Raw genomic sequence first — 14,431 nt, 5'->3', positions numbered from 1 at the left:
AAAGAGTTAAGTGTGTCTACCTGCATATTCGCATCAGAAATTTCAAGCTGTACTTTGTCGAACTTAACTCTAACGTTATGAAAATATTACTTGCACTCTGTAGTTAATACTTGACATACTTCATCAGGTAAGTTTTCTGTGAGACTGTTAACCTTTGTGTCAGTATCTGTTAACTTTGTTCCCTGCTCTATTATTTGAGATGTTAAGTACTCTTTTAGTCCTTCAGTTACCTTACTAGAAATAGCTTCTTGAATCATATCCTATTTTGCATTCCTCTGAACTCCTTAACGTCAAAGACAACATTTTGAAATTTGTGCTCGAAGTCTCAAATTTAGTGTTTAAGGTGACAGACAATTTTTTTTTATTATTGTCATTATTTTCTTTCAATTAATCATTTAAACCTGTTATGAGAGTACTAGTTTCTTCTAATGTTTGATTAATGCTTTCCATTAACTGTTTATTATTATCAGCTAGCTCTTGCTTTAGCAATTAAAGTATTTTGCTTGTTTGTTTCCGAAGCCATGCTTTGTGATGCAATAGGCATAAGAAAAAATCCACTCACACATACACTATGACAAAATTCACTGCTCACCGCGTGTAATATCTCGTCAAATGGTTGCTGCTTCTGCCAGCTAATGACAGCATGCCATTGGTGCTTGTAGACTGTGATTAGGCAACTATATACCTTCAGTAGTCAAAGATAGCCCTGGGTTGTTGCATTCTGCTGTATCTGTAGCGCGAACATGCTACAGTAGCAATGATTTCGGTGTCTCGCAGGTAAGATCTCTGTTGAAATTCTTCTTAGACAGTAATTTGAATGGGATTTATCCCTTTATCATGTCAAATAACTCTGCAATATTGATGATATTCGCTAACTATTTAAATTCACAACTAACTGTATGGCTCTGTATTGTTGCTTCTTTTCTTGTTGCCCCCGTAGCAATTCTTATCTTCTTGGTATATGTGCTTTTTTCTTTATTTAGCAAATTCTAAGTAAAAAAAAGAGGGGCGCATCCATTTGGATTTTGGTCATTTTAGATGGTGTAAAGCTAAAGCTTTCCGACTTATACCAAATTATCACATTATGACTGAACATGTATTTTCACTTTTGACCATCCGTTTCCAGATGTTTATTGCATAACTGCATATGCAATTAAGTCCATTAACATGACACTAACACATTCTTTCTCTGTGGGAAGCCTCTGTCTAACAGTACCACATGAGCTTTATTACATTATAATCAAAAAACATAATTTGTTTTTCTCCTAAGAGACTCCATAATCTCATTTGTCCTGGGGCCATAGACTGCGTACTAGATGTCCAGAAAGTAGTCCGCATTTTCCCGGCTTCCACGCACTAGGCTACCGTATTTACTCGAATCTAAGCCGCACTTTTTTTCCGGTTTTTGTAATCCAAAAAACCGCCTGCGGCTTAGAATCGAGTGCAAAGCAAGCGGAAGTTATGAAAAATGTTGGTACGTGCCGCCACAACTAACTTCTGCCGTCGAATATATGTAGCGCTACGCAGGCATGCTCTGTAGGCACAAAGATAAATACTGGCGCCAAAACCTCTGCGTCAGTAAATAAATTTAAAAAAAAAAAAAGTGGAAGACGAGCTTTTTTTCTCCGCCGCGAGTTTCGACCACTGCATTTTCATACATTATCCAACGAAGTAAATACAAATTCCGTATTGTTCATCTTCGAATGTAGCACAATTTAAGTGTACTACGAAAATCTGACTGGCAAGACTGTTTGGGATGTTTGTCAATATGGCCAACTCTACGTTCTGAATTTTTTCCTATCTGTGAGAAGAGATGGTTGCTAATAGGAACCTGATGAAATTTGAATCACATACAGTATTCTCTTCACCATAAGAATAATACGAATATAAACATTTTGCCATGTATTCTTTCGTGTTTGCTGCTCTCTCATTTAAATCCTGTCTGCCTAATAAACTACGAAACTAGAGTGAGACAACAGCAAACGCGGAAGAATATACGTATCGTGTCATGTTTATATTCGTATTATTCTTATGCCTAACAGTGATACAGTGAGAAATGAAGCACGGCAAGTGACTAGATTTTTAAATCTAAGATGACTCTAATTTCTGTGCAGAATTTGATGTAATAAAGAAGCGGCCGCAAAGATTTTCAAACGGAGAAAAATTTTCGCCTAACTCTCGTTCAGAACATGTTCTATCATACGCAGTCTATTATTTGATTCTTGTTGATCATTATCAAAGAAAGCAGCAGTGTAAGTAACAACAAATAGCAGTCTCTTGCCATTGTTTCGCTAATGAGACGATTCCTCTCTTTTTTTTTTTTTTAATTGTACACGGCGGTAGCGCGTACAAAAGCAAGCCATGCCGCGAGCCGCAACAGGCCGTAAACAAACACGCACTATCAGAATGCGACAAACAATGCATGACACAGTGCAGTAATGCATTTTCAGCTTAAGAGTGACGCAAACTCCTATAACAAAGACAACGGCACTTATCAGCTCAAAGCAAAATAAGCAATCGATTCAAACCAGACGAAGCACGTGAAAAAGGAAGGGCACCCGTATAAATACGGACGGAGAGCCCGACGCATAGCAATGGCTACGTTGTAAAGCTTAACTGCTAAGCTTACGACTCTAACCAAACTACTGTAGCTGTATCGTCATTCATTTGACCTAAATTGTGTCTCATATTACAATGGACCAACCTTGTTTCGATTTGGAGGTGCGGCCTAAAACTTTTCTCTCCCCTTGAATTTTGAGTCTCAAATTTCAGGTGCGGCTTAGATTCGGGAAATTTTATTTTCCTTCATTTCGAGTCTCATTTTTCAGGTGCGGCTTAGATTCGAGTGCGGCTTAGATTCGAGTGCGGCTTAGATTCGAGTAAATACGGTACATCCTTCCTCCTACGCCCTCTCTCTAGGAACAGATGCAGTACACACAGAAGGTCTGTTCATATTGGTCTCCCCTACCTTACTTACATTGCTAACGTCTTTAGCTGATGCGACAATTCTTCACTAGTGGAACAGGACTTGACCCACAACAGCCTATTACACTACATCTACATGGTTACTCTGCAATTCACACTTAAGTGCCTGGCAGAGGGTTCATCAAACCAATTTCATACAATTTCTCTACCATTCCACTCTCGAATGGTGCATGGGAAAAAGGAACACCTAAACCTTTCCGTTCAAGCTCTGATTTCTCTCATTTCATTATGATGATCATTTCTCCCTACATAGGTGGGTGTCAACAAAATATTTTATTATTCGGAAGAGAAATTTGGTGATTGAAATTTCGTAAATAGATCTCATCGCAAAGAAAACCGCCTTTGTTTCAATGACCGCCACCCCAACTCGCATATCATATCAGTGACACTCTCACCCCTATTACGCGCTAACACGAAATGAGCTGCCCTTCTTTGCACTTTTTCGATGTCGTCCATCAATCCTACCTGGTAAGGAGCCCACACCACGCAGCAATATCCAGCAGCGGACGGACAAGTGTAATGTAGGCTGTCTCTTTAGTGGGTTTGTCACATGTTCTAACTGTTCTGCCAACAAAGCGCAGTCTTTTGATCGCCTTCCCCACAATATTATCTATGTGGTCTTTCCAATTTAAGTTGCTCATATTTGTAATTCCTAGGTATTTAATCAAATTGACAGCCCTTAGATTTGTGTGATTTATTGTATAACCAAAATTTATCAGATTTCTTTCAGTACCCATGTGGATGACCTCGCACTATTTTTTTGTTTAGTGCCAACTGCCACTTTTCGCACCATACAGAAATTCTCTCTAGATCACTTTGCAATTGGAATTGATCGTCTGATGATTTTACTAGACGCTAAATTACAGCATCATCTGCAAACAATCTAAGGGGGCTGCCCAAATTATCACCTAGATCATTTATGTAAATTAGGAACAGCAGAGGACCTATGACACTACATGCAGAACGCCAGATATAACTTCTGCTCTACTCGATGATTTACCGTCTGTCACTACGAACTGTGACCTCTCTGAGAGGAAATCACGAATCCAGTCACACAACTGAGACAATACTCCATATGCACGCAATTTGGTTAATAGTCGCTTGTGAGGAACAGTATCAAAAGCATTCTGGAAATCTAGGAATATGGAATCGATCTGATGATGATGATGATGTTTGGTTTGTGGGGCGCTCAACTGCGTGGTTATTAGCGCCCGTACAATTTCCCAACCTTTGCTCAGTCCAATTTCGCCACTTTCCTGGATGATGATGAAATGATGAGGACAACACAAACACCCAGTCATCTCGAGGCAGGTGAAAATCCCTGACCCCGCCGGGAATCGAACCCGGGACCCCGTGCTCGGGAAGCGAGAACGCTACCGCGAGACCACGAGCGGCGGACATGGAATCGATCTGAGATCCCTTGTCGACACCCACCACTGCGCCATTTGTTAATGACCGAGTAATTCTAATCAGAGTTTATACAGTGAGTGATTACCTTTTTCCTTAACATAACTTGTTTTCCTCCTCCTAGTATTTTAATAGGAATGTAAGAATGTAATAAAGCCTAAAGAGTTTGTCTGTCCTACTGAAAGTGAGTTGATTGGGAGGGAATACTTGGTCGATTTTGATAAATGTATAGGATACTGATCAATTAACCACAGTCTTATTGAACAAGTCATGGACATACAAGAATGGAAGAAGCAACATGGAGAACTTACAGAAGGATCCCAAGGACACAATATGGTGCTAGCAGTAAGAATCTGGGAACATATTACAAAAAGAAAAAAAAAAAAAAGGATAATATTGTTTTGTGAGTAAAGTTTAAAGGCCTATAGCACAATGCAGTTACTGAACTGTATCAATACTTGGTGTGGTACGAACAGAGAAATCACATGAGTGGGGGAGCAAGTGTGAAAAGTTTCAACATATTGCACAATATTTTTCAATAAGGTTAATGATGATTGGTTGTATTACAAGATTAACATTTTATTTCATTTTCATGTATACAATGTCTAATGAGCTATGTTTATCAGTTATGAGAGCAATGCTCCAAATAGTTTTCCTGTAATTAATTTGAGTAAAAAAAAAAAGAGATCACACTGTGTAGAAATAGAAAGAAAGTAGAGAAGTGGTTCAAACGTTACTTTTCAAGACTAAAAGAAGTTCTAATATCAGAGTTACTTTTATACAAAAATATACATTTTGTAAATTCTGTTAGAAATTTATTGAACTGTCACATTATATACCATTACTTCCTTGACTCGCACTTTAACCTGGCGTATTTGCTTACTGATCCTTTTCCGGATATGACCAGTGAGCAACTTCTTCATTATGGTCATTCAGCAACCTGACCATGTCTTGTGGACTTGCATACAAAACAGGAATAAATCTCTGTTGCTCTCTCTGATTCTGTTCAGTGATGTATCACAGTTGTGGACATTTCACACCATACTGATTTCTTGAAGTTTTAAATTGTGTACAGTTCTGTAATTTTAATTAATTGGGCATTCTCATGCACCTGATCTGTGGTATCAAACTTCATTTCAGACGCAAGTATCCTTTTTTGTGTTGCAATATTTCAGACACAAGTATCCTTTTTTGTGTTGCAATTATCATCAATGTCAGCCTATATTTTGTTCAACACAAGTCAAGAAATGCATGGCGTTTTGTTGTGGTCTAGTCAAAAGACTGTTGTGACAACTCTCTCCACACTGAGTCTATTCTATGAAAGTCCCTCCATCTCTGCACTAATACTACAACACACTTTCACTTTACTCTGCTGTATGTTTCAATTCTCACATGCCTGAAACCCAAGCATGTTAAAGCGTATACTTCAAGGACACAGGGATGCACATTGGCTCCAGATCAAATAAACCTAGCAAGTCAACGAGGGAGGGCAGTGTGCCAACCAACCTGTATGTGGCTCTTAGGCAGTTTTCCACATCCACCTAGGTAAATATTGGGCTTACTCTCACATCCGTCTCAGATACACCAGAGCTTGTAGTATCTTTAAAATGCTTTTGGAAGAGGTGACACCCCCCCCCCCCCCCCACCAAAGCAATAATACCTTACATGCTGGTATGGTTGTTTGTCTGCAAAATGGGAAAAGTACCAAATTTTCCCAACCAGGCAAGTGGCTGGATATAGAGGATAGGATATGAAAGAAAACATATTCAAAGCCGTTGCCTCCCTCCGTAATTTTTTTTTTTACCTCTGTAGTATATAAACTTCCCTTTACTCTTAAATTAACTATGCTTCTAAGTCTCAAGATTTATTCCATCAACTATCTCTTCTTTTACTCAAATTGTGTCAGAAAGCTCTTTACTCCACAATTTGATGCAATACCTGTTCATTAGTAACTCAACCTACCCATCTAATCTTCAGCATTATACTGTAACAATACATTTCAAAAGCTTCGAAACCCTTCTTGCCCAAACTGTCTATCATCCAAGTTTCACTTTCATGTAAGGCTAAATTCCAAACAATACTTTAATTTATATCAGATGTCAACAGATTTCTTTCTCAAAAATGCTTTGCTGGGGGCTGGGGGGTGTGGGGGGGGGGGAGGGAGGGAGGGAGGGAGGGAGGGAGGGAGGGAGGGAGGAGGAGGAGGAGGAGGAGGTTGGTTGGTTGGTTGGTTGGTTGGTTTGGGGAAGGAGACCAGACAGCGTGGTCATCGGTCTCATCGGATTAGGGAAGGATTGGGAAGGAAGTCGGCCGTGCCCTTTCAGAGGAACCATCCCGGCATTTGCCTGGAGTGATTTAGGGAAGTCACGGAAAACCTAAATCAGGATGGCCGGACGCGGGATTGAACCGTCGTCCTCCCGAATGCGAGTCCAGTGTCTAACCACTGCGCCACCCCGCTCGGTCGAGGAGGAGGATTGAGTAAGGGGATGGCTGACAGTTGTGATTGCTACAAGGGAGGTAGCAGGGGCACGGGACAAGAATGCAACATGGCCCCAACACTGGTGAATTTGTTCAATACACAATGATGAAATGCAATGATTTGGAGGATGGGATTGGGAGAGAATGACAAAAGTGAAGAAGAGGAGATAATAGAAAGAGGATGTAGGTGGAGGGCAAGTGAAGTAAGGGACTTGGGGCAGGGTGGAGGTGGGTGTGGAGTATGTGGCTTTGTTCCTGTAATTCTCTAGACCTCAATTTTCGCTAGTTGCCTCCCTCAAGCCCACCAATCTCAAACGACTGAACTCTATCTGGTGAAAACCAATACTTTCAATCTATAGCACAGACAGCACAGAAAAATTAATAGTTCAAACCAGTACAAGTATTAGCAGTATGAAATAAGAAACTAATTAAGGAGAATGACAGAAGATGGCTTGTAATGTAAATGGAAATAAAAGCATAGGCATTCTGTCAAGATGTGTTAGGAAAAGGAGGCACAATACAGAGTTGTGCAAAGCAGATCTACATCCAATAAAAAAATCTACATAGCATTTAGTATTGTGGTTGTTAGCAAAAAAAGAGGAGACACATTAACATCATACCTTTCTCTTCACTTGTTAACCCTGTAACTGAACTTAAATTCTCAAGCAAAGTCCGCAACTTCATTACTCTGTCGGCTCTTACATAGAGATTCTGCCGCAGGGGATTAACGATTTCTTCCCTCAAAACTCGCTGCACTTCATCATACTGTTTGATATCATTCTCTGTTGGAGGTCTGAACAACAGACTGTCAAAGGCGCTGGAAAAAAAATTCAGACAGGTTCTAGTGTATTACGGAATAAATAAGCGTGTGAAGTAACCAAGTTAAATAGTGAAGAAATTCATACCTGGTAAAAGTAAACATACTGAAAAGAGTAGCATCTAAGTAGCACGAATTATGATGACCCTGGATGCCCCTGAACTTGCCACAAAAGGACTCTGTATCGCCCTTCCACCTTAGTGGTGGGACAACTCCAGGGATAACAGGGCAATCAATCTGACCAAAGCCTGTAACACATACATCACTATAAAATTCCAGCAACACAAATGAGAACAGGCACAATACTGTGCATGGAAATGTAACACTCAATTGCCCAACACATAATGGGTGTGGTCTTCATGGATCTCACAGCAGGGTACGATACTGTCCATCATCGGTTACTCCACGCAAAATTATACAGTATGATCAAGAACGCCCACGTCAAACTAATCAGCACCCTCCTCCAAAACCGCAGGTTTTTTGTTGAATTTCAAGGACACCACAGTCGCTGGAGAGTTCAGAAAAATGGTCTACCTCAGGGAAGTGTCTTGGCTCCACTTCTCTTCACTAATCATACCAATGACCAATTACTGACCTCGGGCGTAAGGAGACTCTTATTTGCAGATGACCTAGCCCTTGCTACGCAGAGTTCATGCTTTGAAACAGTGGAAAGAAACCTGACAACTGCAATTAGAACACTGTCAAACTACTACATTCAGAACCAATTCAGACCAAACCCTTCGAAGACACAAGTGTATGCCTTTCAATTAAGGATCAGGGAAGTTAATCGTGAGCTACATATTGGTCAGGCATCCAACTCTAGCATCATCACACCCCTAAATACTTGGGAGTCACTCTCGACAGAACTTTGACTTTCGAAACTCACTGCAAGAACACCAAAATGAAAATCTCCACTCGAAACAACCTAATTCGCAAACTATCTGGGACACAGTGGGGCTCACATCCACAAACCATACGCTCTTCTGCTATGGCACTTATGATTCCCCAGTCTGGTATAGGTCATCTCATGCCAGACAAGTAGACATTGCTCTCAATGAAACCTGCAGGTTGATCAAAGATTGCTAAGACCTATTCCAACTGATAGGCTCTACTACCTGACTGGAATAGTGCCACCATGGGTAGGCAGAGCAGTGGCTGCCAACAAGGAGAGACTGAAACAGAACAGCACCCATCCACTGCACAGACATAATCCACCACAGCAATGGCTGAGCTCCTGAAAGAGCTTCCCGAGGACATCCGAGAAACTCACCATTTCACCAGAGAAGGTAAGGCTGGAGTTATGGAAGAAGACGATGCCTCACCTGCACGGATGGATGCCAGAAGCTGATGAACTACCACCTGGGCACAATGAAAGGTGGCTGGTGTGGAAATCATTAAACAGATTACGATCAGGAGTTGGACGATCCAGAGACAACCTCAAGAGATGGGGCTTCATAACAGAAGATATGTCCTGTGATTGTGGACAAGGACAAACCACAAGCCACATGCTTCAGTGCCCTTTGTGCCCTACATCCTGCACCAAGATTTATCTCATATGGCTACTGTAAATTTGTATGTTTCTGACTCGAGAATAAAAAATTGCTCATTTAACTGTTATAAACAAAACTCATATGATGCTGTTACAAAACACTGCTCCTTCTTTTACTCAAGTTCAAATGGCTCTGAGCACTATGCGACTTAACTTCTGAGGTCATCAGTCACCTAGAACTTAGAACTAATTAAACCTAACTAACCTAAGGACATCACACACATCCATGCCTGAGGCAGAATTTGAACCTGCGACCGTAGTGTTTTACTCATGTGATACATAGTTGCTTTATTCATAAATGGTATCTTTCAAATGCAGTTGCAGATGAACAGGAAGATTGTATCTTCCTAGGTGTCCAAAAGGCATTTGACTTTGTACCACAAGGTAGACTACTAACAACAATACAATCATATTCAGTGCCCTTGCTGACCAGTGACTGCTTCAAAGAAGATTTGACTAATAGAAGCCAGTATGTTGTACTGGACAGTGAACGTTCAGCAGAAATAAGTGTAACAATGGGTGTGCCCCAATGTATTGTAACAGGACTTCAAATATCCTCAACACATACAAGTGATTTACCAGGTATGATCAGCAACATTTTGCATTTTCAACTTTTTCACTGTGTTGCTGTTACTGTAGCAGATATTGAACCAATTTATCCTAAATTAACTTTATTTTTGAGTTTGTTAAAGACTATATATAACATCACAAGGTATTAGGAAACTATTAATTTTTACTAAAGTTTTTTCAATTGCCGTAACAGAAATATCATTTTGGGTTATTTGCTTCAATTCTTATTGGGAACTAGTAGTTTTTAGCTCAACAGATTAAAAGATAGTCAGCAGGCTTAACTAAATAATTTTTTCACCGTCCTGGAATACATTGCACCAGCCACAATGCAGGCCCACTGTGAATGTTGTTCTTGAACGCCAGATGAGTTAGTTTATGTTCTTAAGCAGCTGGAAACCGCCATGACTACAAAACACTTGGCAGATACTGCAAATTGGTGTGTTGGAAGAGCTCCGAAGAGTCATGTACTTGTGGCACCAAAGATAACTCAACTACTATTATCTCCTGTGGATATGTCTCCTCTGCAGAAAGTACTTGTCCACTTGACTGTGATTAGAGTGTCAATGGTAGATCTACATGTCCTGTAGAAGGTAGATGGGGACCAGGGAGGACTCTGGATGTTATACCAATGCCCCTAACTTACAAGTTTGAGGTGCTGTCTTTCACTGAAAGTGAAACTGAGCCCTGGAATTCACTACACCAAATTTGGGAAACCTGTTTTGTCCTTGTAATCCATTGAGGACAGTGGGATAGCAACTAGACATTAAGTACTTGAATAATGAAAATTGAAACCAGCAGCTGCATTGCAATTCAAACGTTTATTCGAAACATGCTACCAATTTAATCATGACAAAGCATCATATTAGTTGTCGTCTGACCATTGAAGGGCTTGTTACTGGAAGTTACGGAATCCAGTTGATTCTGGCCTCGCTGCACTCGACTTTATTGGATGCACATGCTGGCATAACATGCTTACTAGGTTGTACTGTTTCCATTTGAAGACTTAGTAGCCCTTTGTCATTGTGGTTTGTACGTTCATGGTAGATTACACTTGAAGCCTGAAGATGAGACATTCTTGCATAAAAACTGGTAGCAGGTCTTGAATAAACGACGTTTGAAGTACAATATAGTTGTCTGTTTCGATTTTCACTATTCAAGAGCTTTGGCCTATGTTAAGAGGAGGCATACACAAAAGGATAGAGATGTATTAATTTTCGGCAGTTCAACTGTATGGCCTATAATGGTACCCCTTAGGGAAATGGCAGCAAGGGACAGGAAAGAACACCAGGTGCACTCATTAGCTTTTCATGTAAAGAAAAGACAGCAGATTTGTTTACATGTGTGGGGTGTTTACTTCATAAATGGTGTTCGAGTAGAGAAGGTTTCAGAATACTGTTACCAAGAATGTCACAACAAACAACACTATGGTCTTTAACAGCACTTGTCACCTATAGGCGAAACTCCAAACCTAATGTAATTATGTTTGTACTTACTTTCCTTTACACCCAGTTCACTTTTGTTAGGTTGACACACATCCCTAGAAGCAGAATGATCTATTGACACAACACTAACTTTTGATTTTGTTAAACCCTGTTTCCCTTCCAAACTTCCACTTTTCAACCAATTATCCATTTTAATATGAACGGAAACAACTCTGATCTACAACTGACAACTTACTGCATTTGCCATAAGGACAGAAGAAGTAGGCTGTTGTTGAAAACCAAAGGCTTGCCTCTGCCACGTAACCATACATTAGTGGGATCATGGTACTGTTGTTAGTATTGTTAGAGCACAAAGAAGCTGGAAGACTAAATTTACATTGTAACAAAATCAAATGCATTCCTAGTGTTGTTACATAATTGTAAATCAGGCATTTGTGGTAAATATTAATTTATTGTTGTAATAATATGATAAATTCTCAATGTTACACTATGTAACAAGGAACATTTTTTTATTAACAGCAGAATCTATGGAAACAGTAATAGGCGTAATCCTGAAACCTACCATTATGGGGAGAGGGGAAAAAAAAGAGAGTTCTGGTGAACCCGAACCCCTGGGGGGTTTGCAAACCAAGTTAGGAAATGACAGTACAGTCAATAAGTTTTATGGCATTAGATATATAATACATTTGTAGAATAGTTCTGAGAGTACTATTTAAGTTGTACTTATACCCGGGCCGCTGAAACATTGCACTTGACGTTTGCGTATGAAGTTGGCAGCGTATCAGAGTAACAAGTGAAGAACGATAGGCGCTGGGCGTTCAGCGTGGGGCGCCAGCCAATCACAGCGCAGTGAGCACAGCTGTTACTCACGTGCTGTGACGTCAAAGTTCCCGCGTTGCCGGCTTTGTTTAGTGGATGTGTATACAACGTGAATTGTATGTTGTTTACCGCGTGTTTTCGTTGTACTGTGTGCTATATCGTTGTGACTTTTGTTACGTTGTGAGTGTACATACTTGGAAAATGCCACCGAAAAGACTTCGTTCACCCAGTGACAATCCTTTGCGTCGAGGGGTGCCCCTAAACAGCCAGGCACTGGAGTTACTACGCAGAACTCGTGAGTTTTACGAGCAGGAGAAAAACTATGTAAGCATTCATGGACAGCCATCAATTCCTGCCGACAAAGTGGTGGAACGTACGTCGAAAACTCTTGGTATTAGTGCAAGAACCGTAGTAAGTAAAGGAGTATTACTACAAAACTTGGAAGATACTGAAGTGAGCCGTAATGATTCCGAGCTGTCTGGATCAAATAATACATTTTTATCAACCCCAGGAAAGAAGAAAAAGCGACCTAGTCCTATCACAGATTCAGATTCTTTCCAGACTGATGCAATTCGTAGGCATGTTTATGCTTACTACAGCAGAAAAGAGTATCCGACTGTAGCTAAGTTATTAATCTCTTTAAAAGAAAGTGAACTCTTTAGGGGTGGTAAAACATCACTAAAAATTGTGCTAAAAAACATGGGTTTCCGTTACAAAACGCTAGACGGACGCAAAGTACTGTTAGAGAGGGCACATATTGTTACCGCTCGTAGCATTTTCTTGCACAAAATTGTGGGCAGAGACATTCATTCCATAATTTGGCTAGACGAAACGTGGGTTAATGCCGGGGAAGCTGTAAGTAAATGTTGGACGGATAACACACCCAGCAGTAGTGGCCATCAGCCGACGGGAAGAGGAGCTAGATTAATTGTGGTCCATGCAGGCTCCTCCAGTGGTTTTGTCCCTGACGCACTTTTAGTTTTTAGATCAAAAAAGACTGGTGATTACCATGAAGATATGGATCATACACGATTTGTTGAGTGGTTCAGGAACCTTTTAAAACAATTTCCTGTCCCTACAACAATTGTAATGGACAATGCTCCATATCATTCGGTGATACAGAACAAAGCCCCAACCACAAATGATCGGAAAGAAGTTATGGTGCAGTGGTTACAGGCTCGAAATATTGCAGCTGATATGAGTATGACAAAGGTTCTGTTATATTCTCTTGTTAAAGAAAATAAGCCTACGACACCTACATATGTAGTAGACGAAATTGCCAAGGAGCAGGGTCATACTGTAATAAGGCTGCCGCCATATCACTGCCATTTCAACCCTATTGAGTTAATATGGAGTGATGTAAAAATGTATGTAAGGAACAACAACAAGTCCTTTACAATAACAGAGGTGGAAAAGCTGTTGCGTGAAGCTCTTGTGACTGTGGATGCAGCCTCATGGAGAAAAAAAGTAGAGCACGTCGAGAAGCTTATACGAGCAGCACAGACAATAGAAGGCATTATCAGTGGCCATGAACAATTGATGATTTGTCTTGCTGATGACGACGATGAAGACGGTTTTGGCGATGAATCGGACAACAGTGACGATGGCGAGCTGGATGGAATTGCGCCATTATCGCTGTAAATTGGTGAGTGAAAAATTACTAATATTGGTTATTTATTGCAATCTCGGTTATTATTTATTTTGTGAACTTTGTACATTATTGATTTTAAAGTACCAGTCGTCAGATGCTTGTTTTTTGTATTTCTTTGCTCCGTTATCGAATTGGTGCGCATTGTTATGCTTTTATATGCATTATTATACGGTTGCTTACTTCCTGTCATTGTAGTACAACTAAAAACGAGTTTTTATATACACTGAAATTGCTCAATCGCTTGCATTTACGAGACGGGACGGAAATCTGTATCGTCTGCTGTGTGTATAGAGGCTGCTGTTGCAACGTCGCTATTACATTATAGCCAACCTAACTAGCAAAAAGCGAACTGTCAAGTGCAATGTTTCGCCGGCGGGGGTATAAGATCTTATACACTTTCATAACCACATTTTATATCAAAGCTATAAAAAGTAAGTCAGTAATGTTGTAAATCCCTAAATTCCAATTAATTTTTTCTCATTCCAATGCCTTACATTTAAGTACCTACTTGAATTTAACTTTGAAGTATTATACACCTTTTTTCTAAAGTACCATATCATTCAACTGTATCACAGTATTTGACACATTCATTTACCTTGTTAACTACTCCGTATTTGTTTTCATCTGATTTAAGCGAATCAAAACCTTATTCACCTATAAAACATGTATGAATTTGAATCTACGTGAATAGCAATGAGTGTATGTGAAATTTT

At 40.1% G+C, this 14,431-nt stretch overlaps 1 protein-coding gene across 3 annotated transcripts in view; it reads right to left on the bottom strand.

Moving 5' to 3' along the window:
- Positions 1-14,431, bottom strand: part of LOC126088531 (uncharacterized) — a 132,795-nt gene that overhangs the window by 42,249 nt on the left and 76,115 nt on the right. For 2 of the 3 annotated variants that reach the window (XM_049906701.1, XM_049906703.1), the window contains exons 8-9: positions 7,776-7,935; positions 7,491-7,687 (exon numbers count right to left, since the gene is read on the bottom strand). The exons of the other annotated variant lie outside the window; for it this stretch is intronic. In XM_049906701.1, coding sequence (XP_049762658.1) covers positions 7,491-7,687; positions 7,776-7,935 — 357 coding nt within the window. The remainder of the gene's footprint in view (positions 1-7,490; positions 7,688-7,775; positions 7,936-14,431) is intronic. 3 annotated transcript variants of the gene reach the window in all.

This window comes from Schistocerca cancellata, chromosome 6 (genome assembly GCF_023864275.1).
Source record: "Schistocerca cancellata isolate TAMUIC-IGC-003103 chromosome 6, iqSchCanc2.1, whole genome shotgun sequence".
Classification (NCBI taxonomy): domain Eukaryota; kingdom Metazoa; phylum Arthropoda; class Insecta; order Orthoptera; family Acrididae; genus Schistocerca; species Schistocerca cancellata.
Note: the sequence above shows the minus strand (reverse complement) of the source record. Positions and strands in the feature narration are given on the sequence as shown.